The 16073-nt window shown below is 39.5% G+C and overlaps 1 protein-coding gene across 1 annotated transcript in view; it reads left to right on the plus strand.

The window, feature by feature from the left end:
* The window catches only part of LMBRD1 (LMBR1 domain containing 1), a 50415-nt gene that overhangs the window by 26445 nt on the left and 7897 nt on the right, over positions 1-16073 (plus strand). Inside the window, exons 8-13 of the mRNA XM_079970487.1 lie at positions 3840-3965; positions 5575-5727; positions 11580-11644; positions 12849-12951; positions 13551-13655; positions 15712-15861. Of these exons, the coding sequence (XP_079826613.1) occupies positions 3840-3965; positions 5575-5727; positions 11580-11644; positions 12849-12951; positions 13551-13655; positions 15712-15861 (702 nt within the window). The remainder of the gene's footprint in view (positions 1-3839; positions 3966-5574; positions 5728-11579; positions 11645-12848; positions 12952-13550; positions 13656-15711; positions 15862-16073) is intronic.

Here is a 16073-nt window from a genome sequence, read left to right on the forward strand (position 1 = left end):
TAGTAGCTGTTGGGACTTAATGGTTATGATATTTACTAGTACTGGAACAAAAAGCACAAGCATTGCACCTTTAATCAAAACTAAGCGGTGGTTGCCAGTATATTTTCTTGTGCTCTAAATCAGAGGTTTTCCATCTGAGATTGCAGCCCAGCTTCTGTGAGGAAGGGACCAAGCCAAGGAAAGGGCTGCTTCCATAGGTTGGCGTGTTTATTTTCAGCCAGTGCCTGAGTCTACCTTTCAGCTCCTTCTGCCCCCTCTTCATAGGGCAAAGCCTGGAATATGGACTGCCTAAAGAGCCTTATGCACATATATTCCTTAGTCCTTGTTTTTTTTTATCTTAATAATGGATTTTTAATTGTTGTAAGCATCTTGGGCAGCCAGTTTTAGATGAAAGGCGGACTTTGAGAAAATCGGTAATGGTATTCAAGTTTTCCTGAAAAAACAGGTTGTCCATCACTACCAATTTTAAGGCCCTGGCTTAACTGATGATGGAGAAGATCAATAGTTTTGGCCAGATCCCTTTTGCAATATTCTGCTTGAAATTGGCATTTCACAAGCTATGGGAGTATGGCTTTGGAGAGCTGCTGTTCCGTGAATAAAGGCAGTTTTGTTGGATGCTGCTTGTATGAGAGTAAAGGAGTTACTTATATTTTGGCCTTAAACTCTGCCAATTCAATAGGCTTAGCTGGAGTCAAGGAGCAATACTGTTGTAAGATATAGATGGTAAAATGGAGCTCATATACAGCTGTGGTACGCCATTTATCTCTTTTTGAATTTCCACAGCAGTGCAGTTGATCCTGGGTAAGTGGAAAGTTTATTTTCAAAAACGAAACTGAAAAGAGGGAGATGCAATTGGCTGATAAAATTTGAGTCAATTGAGAATTTGAGATAGTCCAAAGAATTTTTTTTTTGAGTGGGAAATGCCCCAGTGCCTTATTGTTATTTACTTACATAATTCGTATCAGGATTTATCACCATGATCTCATTTCTGTTACACCGTTTTCTCTTTTTTTAGTTTTCAATAATGGGTGTACACATACATGCCATCTTTGCTTCTGGCATTTTTATAGCTTTTGCTTTCTGGATAAACAGCCTCCATTCCTCAGTTACCCTTGGAGGGTTGTACAGTTTATGGCTGTATATCTTTACTGTCTGATAAACAGTTCCAAGTTTTTCCCCTTCAGTATAATTTAGAAATGCTATTAACGCCCCCTCCCAAACAGCAGCCTATTTTCACACATTTTTGTCACTCTACTTTCGATTGATATTAATACCTGGTATCGTTAGGTTTCACCTCTTACAATATTCCACCACCAGCACCAAAATGGAAAATAATCTCTTGGGAATGATTCTACATCATGACATAGCATCCTGCCCTTGGGGCCACTTTGTAGCAAATGGGAACACCACCAGGCTGCTCTGAGAGTTGAAGAAGCAAAGCCTTTTCTCTTGTCTAAAGAGGAAAAGCAACCTGTTGCCACCTCATCTTAAATAACATTAAGCCGCATACAGTGGTACCTCGGGTTACATACGCTTCAGGTTACATATGCTTCAGGTTACAGACTCCGCTAACCCAGAAATAGTACCTCAGATTAAGAACTTTGCTTCAGGCTGAGAACAGAAATCGTGCTCCGGCGGCGTGGCGGCAGCGGGAGGCCCCAATACCATATTTAAAGTGGTGCTTCAGGTTAAGAACAGTTTCAGGTTAAGAACGGACCTCCGGAACCAATTAAGTACTTAACCCGAGGTACCACTGTACTCGTGACCAAATGCTAACAGATTTTGAATAACCCTTGAGATTATTGATTCAGGTAGGTAGCCGTGTTGGTCTGACACAGGCAAAATATATTTAAAAATTGCCTAGTAGCACCTTAGAGACCAACTAAGTTTCTTCTTGGTATAAGCTTTCATGTGCATGCATACTTCTTCAGATACTTGAGATTATTATAAGCTTCATAGTCTGTTTTTACTCATCCTTTCTGTATTATATTTTTTTAATGCTTGGGAATATACTGTATTTTCAAATATATGGTTATTCTCTTTTTTAAAGACCAATATAAGTTAGCTTCTCCCCTCCCCATATACTGTCATGTCACTCATCTTGAACAAAACACCTGCGCTTCAATTTAATTTTTCCACCCCTTCCTGTCATAACTGGAATTGCTTTATAGGTTACTGTCTTTTGGGGGGTAGGGTGGGAAGGGTGTATTAAACATTTTCTTTCCATTTCACAGACTTTATTTTATGTGCTTTCTAAATTACTAGGTATTCCTTTACTCCAGTTCTTAAATTCTTCTTTAGAGGAAGATTACGAGCAAGGCTTTATCTGTGGTGGAACACATTCCCTACAAATAGTTACATAGGTGCTAGGCAACTGAGCTCTGTATGCCAGCTCAAAACTTATTTGCCCAGGCGTTTAGTGAATAATGCTGTGGTTTCTGTTTTATCTGGGGTGTGAACTAATTGTTTTTACAGTTTTTATTTTTTAACGATGTCTTAATGATGTTACTTTTGCTGAAAAGTGGCATGTAGATAGGAGTTAACGGTGGGTTACAAATAAATAGTTTTTAAAATATAGGCATTACTTTCTATTTTCTTGGGGGGCAACAGAGAGGCTCCCTCTCAAGATAAGAAATATTGGTGGCAGCACTATCTCACGATTACTGACCATTGGGAAACTCACCATCCAACTTTAGTTTGAAAACCCCCAAAACCTAACTATTATGGAATAACTAACAAACCATTTGAGGACATCAAGAAACCACAAAGCCGCAGACTCCTTTCATAAAACTTGGCAAGACTCTTTCCTTTATTGATAAGGATTATGTAGATGCACAAGTGCCAAAATAGCATGTCCGCTTCTGGAATCTATACCTATTTTATGAGGTGTTCATGGAGATACTAGCAATTTATAAACTAACAAATGAGAACAAACCCCTAGCAGAGTGAGAAGACCTTTATTCTCTTCTGCTCATTACCTCAACTGCCTGCCTGTACCCCACAACAGACCCATTTACCTATCTACTTCTTTGCTCTCATAAGCAGAAGGTTGTACTGAATTTTTACGTTGCTGACTACTGAATTTTTATGTTGCCGATTTTATTGTTCGTGTTATTGTTATATATAGTAAAAAAAGTATGAAAACGATCAAACCATTCCACAAGGAATTTCTATTCTCTCATTCCTGTCTTTCATTTCTCCTTCCTCGTCTCCTACAACTTTTTAAAAAAGAATTGTTGCTCTAGAAACTTGTATACTTTATCTATGTTTGTCAAACTGCCAGTTTTTTATTTTCTCCCCTTTCCTTAGATGTACAGAGTCCTCATTTTTATTGCTTTTTATAATTTTGCAGTCTCCTGTTTTTTTGTTTATAAGATTTTCCATTTTTCTTATGGACTACTGCCAGTCTTGTACTGTATCCCTTTGCAGCTTTATTGCTTGCCAAGTTCCTCAGCCTCTAAAATTGGACTACAGCTGAGCATGTAACCTTCCTTTCTCAAAATTTACAGCATGTCTGAATAAGTAGCTACAGTTTTTCATACCAGCTATAGTCAATTGTCTTCCAAATGCTAAGTTTCTCCTCCATCCTCCATTGATCTCTAAGATGATTGAGGTAGAGATTGTTGCAGTTGAGAGGTATATAATTTGTTTGACTAACTAAGCACCCACTAGTAGTCCAATACCATATTTATTATATCGTGCTGAGATTGGTCTGATGGGCAGAATATGAATAAAACAACTACTTTCTGTGTTGGTTCTAGGATACTGATCAATGTTTTGTCTCAAGGTGATCACTTACAATTGAGAATTAAAACCATCTTTGCATTTCCTCCCCCCAGGCTTATGGCATGTCCGCTTTGCCTCTGAACCTGATAAAGGGAACAAGAAATGCTAGTTATGAACGCTTGGAAAACACTGAAGATATTGAAGAGGTTGAGCAAAGTATACAAAGGATTAAATCAAAGGTTTGGTTGGGTTTCTGTCTTAAAATATTGCTTTTTAACAGCTTTAGCTCTCTGGCCAAACAGGCTCTCTTAATTTTCATCCATTTATTAGGTGTTGTACTGCTGTGACTTGACCTGTATTTTCTCTCATATGTATCTTATCTTTTGCTTTCTGTACCCTGCTCTGATATTTAACAATGTGAGCAGTTTAAAATCTTTAGAAATATATGTTTAGATTGGGTAGAGGGCAGAGCTGGCTCAAGACATTTTGGCACCTGAGGCAAAGCACAAAATGGTGCCCCTTCCTTCCCCTTCCCACCAGAGAAGGATGAGTGAAGGTCTACATCAGGAACAAGGAGGGAATAAATATATCCATTGGGATCTGATGCCCCTGTGCATCCTGCCGCCCGAGGTGGTCGCCTCACCTTACCTCAATTGTTTGGTGGTGGTGGTGGTTGTTTTTCTTCTATTATGTTTTATTGTAATTCATATTTGGTGTTAGCCGCCCTGAGCCTGGCCCTGCCTGGGGAGGGTGGGTATAAATATTTATTATTATTATTATTGTTGTTGTTGTTAATTTTAAAAAAGTATATACTGTAATGTATATCTAGTGAGATTCAAATAACCAAAATGAATCTTCACAGTTGTATATAACGGTAACTATTAGCTCTCCTCTCCTGCTATATACTGTTCTTTTGATTTAACTGTGGCAGTGGTATTACAAGTTTCAATAATTTTCACACTTCTAAAAATATGAGTACTAAGCACACACACTTTTCAGTGAGGCACTTGCAGAGAGGACATTTTTGAGACTTTATAATTGGATTGATACTCTTAGATCAGAAAAATATCTCTCCACATATGCTTACTAGAACAAGTGATTTATTGAGTAGAATTAGTGCTTTTCTGGTTGTTGTTGTTGTTGTTGTTTTTTAAATGTGGTACTGGTACTTATATCATGATAAATGGTAAAATACTTCTTCCACTCCGCCACTTCCTGCACCCTCTCCCACGTCTTTATTGAATTTGTGATCATTTTTTATTAGAAGGTTGATGATAATAAATCAAGAATACATAATAAATATGTTTACTGAGTGTCAAATAACTAAAAATTGAGCTAAATTGCTGCTGTGGGGGCATGGCATAGCACAAAATGGTGACCATGAGGATGTGGCATAGTAGAAAATTAGTGTACAGCCATTGCTGTGCCCCCCCCCCCACCTTACGCTTGCCATGCAGTCAGCCAACTACTGATTCTGATTGTGGAGACCACACAATATTGATTTTTCCTACATGCAAAACAATGCTATTATCTGATTACAGAGAGCATTTCCTGGTAACAGGGAAAATAATTCAGTATGGCCACAGTACACTTATCTTTCACATGCACATACACACTCTTTTGCGTTCCTTTTCCCGCCATTTATTTAAAAGCAAGCCCCAGCATGGGCAAAGAAGGCTTGTCTGAGGGGAATAGCAGGGGGAAGCAAAGCTTCTGGTATTATATACTGGACAGAAACAAACCACTGAGTGGAACCCTTTTTAAATGGCATAGCTGCAACCATGGAAAAATACAAACTCAAACTTCAAGATTTACATCTTTTGTTCTCCCCCTTACACCCCCCGTTAGTGCAAAGATGGTCGGCCTCTACCAACTCGGGATAGGCGGACACTGCAACAGCTTGAGGACAAGCTAAGAGCCCTTCGAAGGAGAGGGAGGCGTCTGGAATATATTGAGAAGAGCTGCTGGACAAGATTCTGTGGAGCCATGAGGCCACTAAAAGTAAAGTATAGCACATAATTTTTTTGATGTTAAATGTATTATGTAAAACCACTAACTGGTTAGAGCACAAATTTAAAGTCCTTTTTTGACAATGCATGCCAGTTATGGGTGGTCCCAGAGCCTGAGGTAGGTAGATCATTCCTTTTTCTCTCTCCCCTTCTCTTCCCCCCTGCTTTTTCCGCTCCTTGCCACCAACATGAGATTTGGACTGAGGGCCCCATGAAAGCTCTAAGGCTATAGGTTGTCCATCCCGGGTTAGAGGCAGAGCGATACAGGTAGCTGCCACAGTATGAAACAATGAATTTTTTTTAAAGGTATTTTTTTCTATCTGGCTAAAAATATTTACCATGATGACAAGAAATGACAAGAAGTGGTCAGTTAGTTTCATGTGCTCAAGGTCGTCCCCCCAAGCTGAACAGCAAGGAAAAAACAAGAGTAATCACAGTACATTGGTACCTTGGTTTTCGAATGTCTCTGTTGATGAATATTTCGATTCTCGAATGCCATAAACCTGGTAGTAAAGTCTTCACTTTTTGAATGCACCTCGGAAGTCGAACATGCCATGCAGCTTCCATATTGACTTTTCTGTTTTGAGACTCCTATATTGAGTTTTTGGTTTTTGAACTTTTCGGAACAATCTTCCGGAACGGATTCAGTTCAAAAACCGAGGTACCACTGTAACAGTTTGCTCACCCTGATAGCCCATTTGTGATATGGCTTTCAAAATATGCTGTATCTGTGGGTAAATGCGGCCTGCTCACCTTAGGCTCACTTAAAGCAGCTCTTTGCATCTGAGATGTTTTATGCATGTTTTCACACTATCCATTTTTCACACTATCCATCTTTAGAACAAATCAAACAAACAAAAATCAATACTTTTACTTTCCCAGGTTGTTGGTAAGCAGGATAAGACTAGAACACTCTAGACCAAAGATTCTTGGGCGGATTATACTAATTAAAGTTCAAATAAGTCTTTAAGAATGACAGAAAATGGTGCTTATGTTACCAAGATGAAGGGACACGGGTGGCACTGTGGGTTAAACCACAGAGCCTAGGGCTTGCCGATCAGAAGGTCGGTGGTTCGAATCCCCGCGACGGGGTGAGCTCCCATTGCTTGGTCCCTGCTCCTGCCAACCTAGCAGTTCGAAAGCACATCAAAGTGCAAGTAGATAAATAGGTACCGCTCCGGCAGGAAGGTAAATGACGTTTCCGTGCGCTGCTCTGGTTCGCCAGAAGCGGCTTAGTCCTGCTGGCCACATGACCCGGAAGCTGCACGCCAGCTCCCTCAGCCAATAAAGCGAGATGAGCGCCGCAACCCCAGAGTCGGTCACGACTAGACCTAATGGTCTGGGGTCCCTTTACCCTTTAAGAATGACAGAAAATGGTGCTTATGTTGCCAAGATGTAGGGGGAAATAGGCAGTGATGTTACTTGAATGGACTTCCGTTTTAACACTAGGTTGGAACAAAGAATCAACTTAGTAAACTCAATAAATAAATACTTGCAATATTTTGTAACATTAACAGTAATGCATCTTTGTCAAATGTGTTTGCACAACATACTGTTTAGAAATCAGTCTGGTCAGGTCTCTTGTGAACCTGCCAATTCATTATATGCACAGTTTTCAACTATTTCTGCCTTTTTATAGTTTAAAGAATACAAGCAATCCTTGTTTTGTGCAGGGGTTACATTCCAAACCCCCACAGACGTCAGCTGAGTGCGCGTAAGCCCACCCTGCCCCTTTTCATGATGTCTTTAGAACATCGGGGGGCTACTTTTGGGTTTGGTGATGTGTGTGTGATCATGCGTCATTTGGACATGCCTGAATCACTTGCTGCCTGTGTTATGATTCAAAAGTAAAAGCAAGAAGTGGAAGATAGACAAATTTATACTAGCCAGTGTGGTGTAGTAGTTAAGAGCGGTAGTCACGTAATCTGGGGAACCGGGTTCGCGTCCCCGCTCCTCCACATGCAGCTGCTGGGTGATCTTGGGCCAGTCACACTTCTCTGAAGTCTCTCAGCCCCACTCACCTCACAGAGTGTTTGTTGTGGGGGAGGAAGGGAAGGAAAAGGATATTGTTAGCCGCTTTGAGACTCCTGAAGGGGAGTGAAAGGCGGGATATCAAATCCAAACTCCTCCTCCTCCTCCTCCTCCTCCTCCTCCTCCTCCTCCTCCTCCTCTTCTTCTTCTTCTTCTTCTTCTTCTTCTTCTTCTTCTTCTTCTTCTTCTATAAGCACTAGATAATTGTGACATCAGTTCTTTTTTAAAAAAGTTGATTTTTAAAAAAAGTTCTGTTGGTTTACTTGGAAATGAGGTTCCTTTGAAATATTCTTAGGACTGTAGCCACTGACAGTTTTGCAGTGCCACAGGGTCACAATCTATTTAGCAACTATATAAACTAAGTTGGAAGCAGGAGCAAGATTTATGGTTGAAGTTACTGATAAAATTGGACAAATAGTGGATCAAATTAAGATGGGTAGACAGGTGGAGAAATGTGTGAACAGACTTGTAGGATGAACAAATAAGCAACAAATTGAATTTAGAGTTAGAAAAGCATCAGGGCACGAATGTGGAGAAATGAAGGTATGTAGCAGAAGTAGAAGCAAAAGCCTGAAGACACTGGGGATTTTAAACTTATATAAACAGGATTACACCTGAATACTGCTGAAAGTACTTCTGGTTTTCAATATGCATGCTTTCTACCAGAGATCCTTTCAGCATACCTGGGTTGAATTGTCACCAGAAAAATATTCTTTCATTTTAAAAATACCCTCTTCATATCTAAAGAGACAAAAGTTACATGCAAATCAATCAGAAAATGACCTTGCAATGTCCTGATTGTTTAAAATACTGAAGATAAATAGAAACTGCATAGTATTTCCAGTTTTATAGAAGTACACACTTGTCATGTGTTTAGTCTGGAGGTCAGACCTAATAAATTATTCCCATCATCATTATCCTACCGTTCACTCTTAGGCCCTAGGGCAAGTTGCAACAATTAAAGCACAACATTAAAAAGAGTGAATCCTAATAATACACATTTCAAATGTCAAAAGCCAGGGTTAAGGGATGCATCTTCAGCATTCCCTAGAGCTCTTTTCAGATAACGTGTTCTGGATATTTGGTATATATACACAATGCAGTAGTAGCTTCTTACAAGTTTGCATGCACTTTATATCCTTCAAGGACCTTTTCCAGCACGAAAGCTTTTACCACAAACACATAATAGCATATTGGCAATTAGGTAGAATACAGGCTAATTATGTTTGGTTTTGCACCAAAAGTTTAGTTCTGTAGAAAAGCCTGGTCTGTTAACTTTCTATACCATTTCCTTGTTGTGTAGAACTTAATTTCGTAGTTCTCTTTGGCATGCCAACTACCAGCCAGATGGGCGGGGTATAAATAATAAAATTAGTATTATTATTACATTTGGTATTCACAGTTGCAATTATGCAGAAGCTGATCAAATGCAAACTTGAGCTTTAATGCACTGTTGTAATAGTAGTTTGGTTTTTTGAGCATTGGACGGTGTCTGTGTGTGCTTACTGGTTCCATGTGACTGTCTCAGTTTGTGGTAGCCATGTGTAGAGAAAGTGCACATAGTAGGGGCTTGTAAATTTTCATGGCACCTGTTAGCCTTTTCTGTTAAATGCCACATCCACTTTTGTAATTTATTGCAATAAAATTGTGTATCTTGTTTGCAGTTAGCTATTGGGGGCCACTTCACTCAAGGCTATCTTCCTGCAGAAAAAATAGAGATAAAAAGTAGATGATAATTTGGGATACATACAAGTTACATTTGTGTAGGAAAGTTTTACAAAGTGACCTCCGGTTATCGTCGATACTGCCTATGCTGTTTTCCTTTTAATTGCATGATCTAAAATTGAACCAGCACACTGCTTGGAATGCACCATGATCTTAGTTAACATTCATTTTTTCCACTGATAGGTAGCAAGTAAAAGCTAGTACAAATTGGGAAAAATGACATTTATTACTATGCTGCTGTAGTTCACGTAACACAAAATGCACTCGTCCCAGAATATTCCTACAATAAACAAACACTTTGTCTTGGAGAGTGCCGGTCATTCTCTAGAGTTATAGATATTTGATCTGTGTGATTTCTCCCCCTTCACCCATCTCAAAACAGATACTGTGATTTTTCGTTTCTGAACAGTTGAGAATAGCAGTGAACATATGGAGTTCTACATTTGGTATTTGCAGCTCATTAAGAGCTTCCACTGAAAATTTATCTTGAAAAAAGGTCTTACATTGTGCTCTCAATCTTTAAATGAATATATTTATCTTGTGGCTTCAATTGCTCAAAGAATATTGCTTTGGAAAAAACAAAAACGAAAAACAAGATTGCCAAGAAGCCAGGCAACACTTTTCAGTCTTTATTACATGCCATTATTTTACTGTGTAAGTGTGTAGGTTTGACTTCTTGTTGCTTTCCCACTCTTTCTATGTAGTTTCAGAAAAACACTTCTCTTAAGCAGATCTCCTCAGTGTGAAATTTCTTAAATTCAGTGGCCAGCTGAATTTCAGTGTGTGTGAACCTTTAGATATACAGAAGGGATATTTTAGCTACACTGTATCATTTTGATTTTTGCTGAAATGTTTGTCACTTTCACACACTTATAGTGGTGGGGGTAATTTTCTAAAATCTTCTTGCTCATTCTGCATGGTACTGTGGGGTCTGCCATTGTGGAGACTATAGAACAGCTTAGCAAGTTCTTGAAAGCTGCTTGCGCAAGGGCTACGTGTGTGCTGTAATAATAATAAAAATTTATTATTTGTACCCCACCATCTGGCTGGGTTTCCCCAGCCACTCTAATGTGCTACAATTTAATGAGATGCATGTAAGAAATTGTATTGGGGATGCTTTCCTCATTGCAGTGTTTTTGTTTTTTTTAAGTATTCATCATTTTATAACATCTATTTTTAAATATCATTTTTGTATTGTCCTCTCTGATGGTACTTGAAAATGAACCCATGCAGTACAAGCCATGGGTGCCATTGAGAAAACGAGATTCAGTGACAGCTTAGAATTTACAAAGCATGAACAACTTAGGTCCAAGGTGCCTTAGAGACCACCTAAACCCTTATATCCCAGCTCCAGATCGTCTGCAGCAGTGTCGTTGGTTGTTCCCCAACTTGGTGGTGCTCATTTGACATCAACATGAAATAGAGGATTTAGTGTCCCCATTTCAGCTCTGTAGAATGCTCTGCCAGTAGAAATTAATCAGGCTCCTTCAATTTCACCCTTTAAACTTCTGCTGAAAACTATTCTGTTCCGCCAGGCTTATGCAGGCAATTCAGAATACATCTTTCCATAATAAGTAGTTGATTGTGTCAGATTTCAAATTTTGTATGTGTTTTTATATGTGTACATAACTGTAAAGCAGTTTGCTATTTTTTACGCTATAGTGCTGGGATGTCCAACATGTCGATTGCGATCTATTGGTGATCCCTGCGAGGTTTTGGTAGATTGGGGTCGATCACTGGCCCCCTCCTGGCCCCGCCCCCTCTCCCAGTGCCAGCCTCTATTGCTACAGAAGAGAAGCCGGAGTTTAGAAATGGAGGTTGTTATCTGGCCAGCAATTGTAAGATTAGTGGCTGCTTCTGTTCCTCCCTCCCTCAGAAGAGCTGCGCAAAAGTCCCCAACCCCCCAAAAACGGGGCATCTTCACTCCCCCAAAAAAGATCAACAACTTTGACACCTGAACCCCTAAAAAAGGGGGTAGATCACTGCCAGATTTTAATTTTGAAAGTAGATCACAGTCTGTCAGATGTTGACTACCCCTGTTATAGTGATATATACTTATTTTTATTAAATCAATAATTTGTCTTTTAGATTGTCTGGGGAATATTTTTTATCCTTGTGGCCCTGCTGTTTGTTATTTCACTCTTCTTGTCCAAGTAAGTTTATAGTGTGTTTTCTACATTTAAAAATGAGGCTGTGTGAAATTATATTACTTGCAAAGTGGAATTCACGCTAACCTTTCATGTGAATATGTTTCTTGTTTACCACCCCAAAATTGAGAGTGGGTATGAATCCAGTGGTTTAAATCCAGAAGTGAACACAGTTTATTAAATATTACATCTCTCTTTTGGATTTTCCCTTATTGTAATGTGTTTCGCTCAAAGCAAGCACTTGCTGCATTGCATCTTTTAGTTCTTGATGATCATCATATACACTGAAGTAAAATATTGTGCAAAACTTGCTCGAACTGATCTTGAAAAACTAAAAGAAAAGAAGAATGCCTGTATACACTCTTAACTGAATAAAGATTTCTAGGGAACCATTCCTGATTTGCTTGCAATATGGAGATATTCAGGTAGTGAATATCTATAGGTAGGCAGCTGTTACCTATGAAAAGGTGACCTAGAATCTGCAGCAAATTCAGTTTTTAAAACAGATGTCAGTGGCATAATGTGCATAATTCTGCCTTGTCAAAAAATATATGGGCTGCTAGTCGAAGTGTGTGGGCTAGAATGGTTAATATGCTGCGACTAGATTTTAGTCTATGAAGAGAAGTCAGGGGGGCTATGAAATGGGAAAAAACTATTGTCTAGTTTATGGGTTCCTTAAAAGATATTTCCCCTGTGATTCTCCACACTAATAAGGAATTGAGGTCTTGGGGCGGTGGTTGAAAGAATGGGAAGGGTCCTGGCAAAATGTCCAGAATTATTTTCAAAGTAATGTTTGTCCGTGGAGGCAGCCTTCAGTTATGTGCACATTAGCTAGAACTTCTTTACTTTGAATCTTCACCCCGATACAACTCAAGAGATGAAACAGGATTATTTCAGGTTGGTCTGGTAATATGAGTAAGTGTTGCAGAATGAATTATGACACTAAAGTTCGGACAGAGTACAGGCAGCTCCCCATTGGCATGCATTTGGCATGCCCTTGACCACTAGCACGCACACCCTTTGCAGTCCCAGAAGTGAGTGGGGTGGGAACAAGGGCAGAATGGGGTGGGGTGGGCTTACACAGTCTACCGAGGTGTGCGGTGCCTCAGAACACAACCCCCGTGCAAACAAGGAGTTTCCTGCACTCTGTATGTAGGGCTGGTGTTTTCAAAAATCAAGAAATAATCTCTTTTTTTTGAAATTGCAACAGCTTGGATAAAGCACTGCACTCAGCTGGCATCGACACTGGATTTATAATCCTGGGAACAAATTTGACCAATCCATTGAATATGCTGTTACCCATTCTACAAACTGTGAGTAAAAGACAATGGAAATTTGTAACGCCAATGGTAACTCTTCAGTGAATTCTCCAGTGAAACAAGGTTATTGTTTAAACAGAGGCAAATATGTTCCTGCAGGCCATGGTTAATTTTGGCATTACATGTGAATTGGACCTTTGGGTTTTTGGTATGGGTATATTACTGGAATTGCCACTGGGCACATTTTGAATTTTGAGAGACTGCTGAGGATGCCAGTAAGAAAATGGCTGCCACAGAGGCATAACTCAAAATTTGAGGCGGATACCCGCACCAGCAACAGTGAACATTCCTCTGTACCATAATAATGCTCATTTCACATAAATTACTTTGAAAGTGCCTGCACATTTACTTCATAACTTTGCTCCCAGGATGATTAGACTTTTTTTTTTTTTTTTAATAATGAAAGCACAGTGTCTCAGGTACCAGTGAAAGTCTTTACCCCTAGTGTATTAGATGTAATCTTGGGGCAAAATTCATTTAACCCTGGTATGCCCCCCCCCCCTCAGATCTGTCATTTTATTATGGCAGGAATTGTGTTTTAAACTGGAAGAGTTTCATGAAATTTAAACTCTTATTTATTTTTTGTCTTCTAGGTCTTCCCCCTTGATTATATCCTCATCACTACTATCATCATGTACTTTATATTCACCTCAATGGCAGGAATTCGAAACATGGGAATATGGTTCTTCTGGATAAGGGTAAATATACAGAGATTTATTTATTACAGTTGTATCCTACCCTTCTTTCAATAAACTGGGTGTGTTGCAGAAGTACTGCCACTTGAATATTGATTGTGTATATACATATACAATAGAGACATCATATGGAGAATGTAAAGAACTACAGGCAATGCCCATTTTGTACATGTTCAAACACGCAAGAATGTGCATGCGTGCATTGCCAGAATCCGGAAGTGGTTGGGAAAGGAGGCAGGGTAGGCTCTGCCGGCACGTGGGGGGAGGAGGGGAAGAAATGCAACCCCTGCACAAATTGGGGTTCCCTGTATGTATGATGTTTAAACACTGTGTACAGTGTATAAAACCAAATCTTCCAAATACATCTCATCTCTCTGCATGGCCCATATATGCTCCCCAAATTAGCTCTGGAAGAGTGAGAGAAACCCCAGAACACATTTAGGGGATGAGCAGGGAAAAGGGAGGGAGAGAAGGCCCCATTGTGCACAGAACTACTTCATTGGCTATTGCTCATTATATTCTTCCTTGTTGTGGATCTGATACAGAAAATTGTATTTTAACAGTTGATTGCCTTATTATGCTGTTAATCTTCTTGAGTGCCTCAGCCCAAACGCTCAGTACCTGCAGGGACTTCAACATGTTTAATTCTATTAAACATATACTTCATCTTAAACAAGGCATTTTTTAAAAAGAGAGGCTTGCTATAAAAGGAACTTTTAAAATCTAGTAATATGGTTTTTAATGTTAAAAAATGCCCAATTTGAAAGTGATTTGCTCTGTGCAAAAAGATAAAATAAGTGTCTATATATAGATTGCTCTATTGTAGGCTTCCTGCTCCAGCATAGCAGTCACCAGCTCATATTCCTTCAGGGCCTCTCTGATTTTGATGCCCTAGCCTCATTTCTGCCCAGAGAGCTATTAGCACCATGCTGTTTCATTTTGATTGAAGCTCTGTGCCCACCTTAAGTCTGTAGAATGTGCTATTCTAATTCTGCTGGTGAAATGGACTAATGGGGGAATTTTGTTATATGGCAAGTCTCCTAATTCATACTTTAAGGCTGCAATCATACACTGACTTACCTGGGAGTAAGTGCTGTCAAAATGAATGTGGCTTATTTTTGAGTATACATCTATAGAATTGCAGTGCAAGACCCCTTTCTACCACAACACTCCATTGTTGGGAAAGGATTGTGGTGTCCATTGCTAAGGCATTTGAGTGGGCTTGGCTAATGACATGTAAAAATTGTGTTTGCTCTTACAGTCCTACCACCCTTGTCCTCACAGTTCTCTTGCTCTACTGCAGATGACTTCCATCAGTTTTCCCTTGCTGCGCGTTTGTCTTGAACTCCCTCCCAAAACACCTGTGTGGAATTGTCCCTCTTCCCTCCCCACTTTCACAATAACTTGAACTTTAGGTACTAGCATTTGCTTTCATTCCTCCCTTGCCATAGTTTTCTCTTGCCTCTCATCATTCTTTCTTTCCCCTGTTTCTCTCTGCTTGGCTGTTTTTAGATCGTAAACAGCAGTTGTTTAAACAATTTGACATTTCTTAAACTCCTCCACCCACCACAGTGTCAGCTGTAGTATTATTATTATTATTATTTCTTATGGTACAGCATTTGCTTTCTATGTTAAGGATCCCAAATTCAATTTGTGGCATCTTCAATTTTTTAAAAATGAAAAAAAATAGATAGGTAATGGAAAATGGAAAGGCCTTTGTTCCTGAGTCCTTGGGAAGCCATTGCTCGTCAGAATAGGCCAAACTAGGTTAGATGGACCAATAGCCTTAACACAGTGTAAAGGCAGCTTCCTCTGTTCTATTGCACTACATAAAAAAGTAGGAATGATGATGATTAGTACAAGCTGAATGTGAAGCACCAAGTATCAAGAAAATTAGTATCAAGAAAATTAGTACTTCAGTAATAGAAATCCTGTTCTTAAAAAGTTTTGTAAGCTCTTTAAGTCTCGGAAAGGTGTCACAGAAATATTTTAAAATAAAAGACCAGGTCTGCCCAAGGCATAATGTTGGTGGAATTCATATTAATGTTTTTGCTTTTAGCTGTACAAGATCAGACGGGGGAGGACAAGGCCACAGGCGCTTCTCTTTCTCTGCATGATACTACTGTTGATTGTTCTTCACACCAGCTACATGATATACAGCTTGGCCCCTCAGTATGTTATGTACGGAAGCCAAAAGTACCAATCACTGGTAAGATTTGTTGTGTGTTGGGGGAAATGAGGTACATTTTGAAGTGGGAATAATACAGTGTTTTAGTAGGTCTTATAGAAGAACTTACTTTCTCCCAAGCCCACATTCCCGTCATGTTCACACTTCTGTCTCAGTGACGTCCACACTGGCTTGGTCATGTATACAGAATGGAAGAAGGCAGGACTCCCAGGGATCCCTGCACTCTTCCACTG

Source organism: Podarcis cretensis, assembly GCF_951804945.1.
Source record: "Podarcis cretensis genome assembly, chromosome: 3".
Lineage (NCBI taxonomy): Eukaryota > Metazoa > Chordata > Lepidosauria > Squamata > Lacertidae > Podarcis > Podarcis cretensis.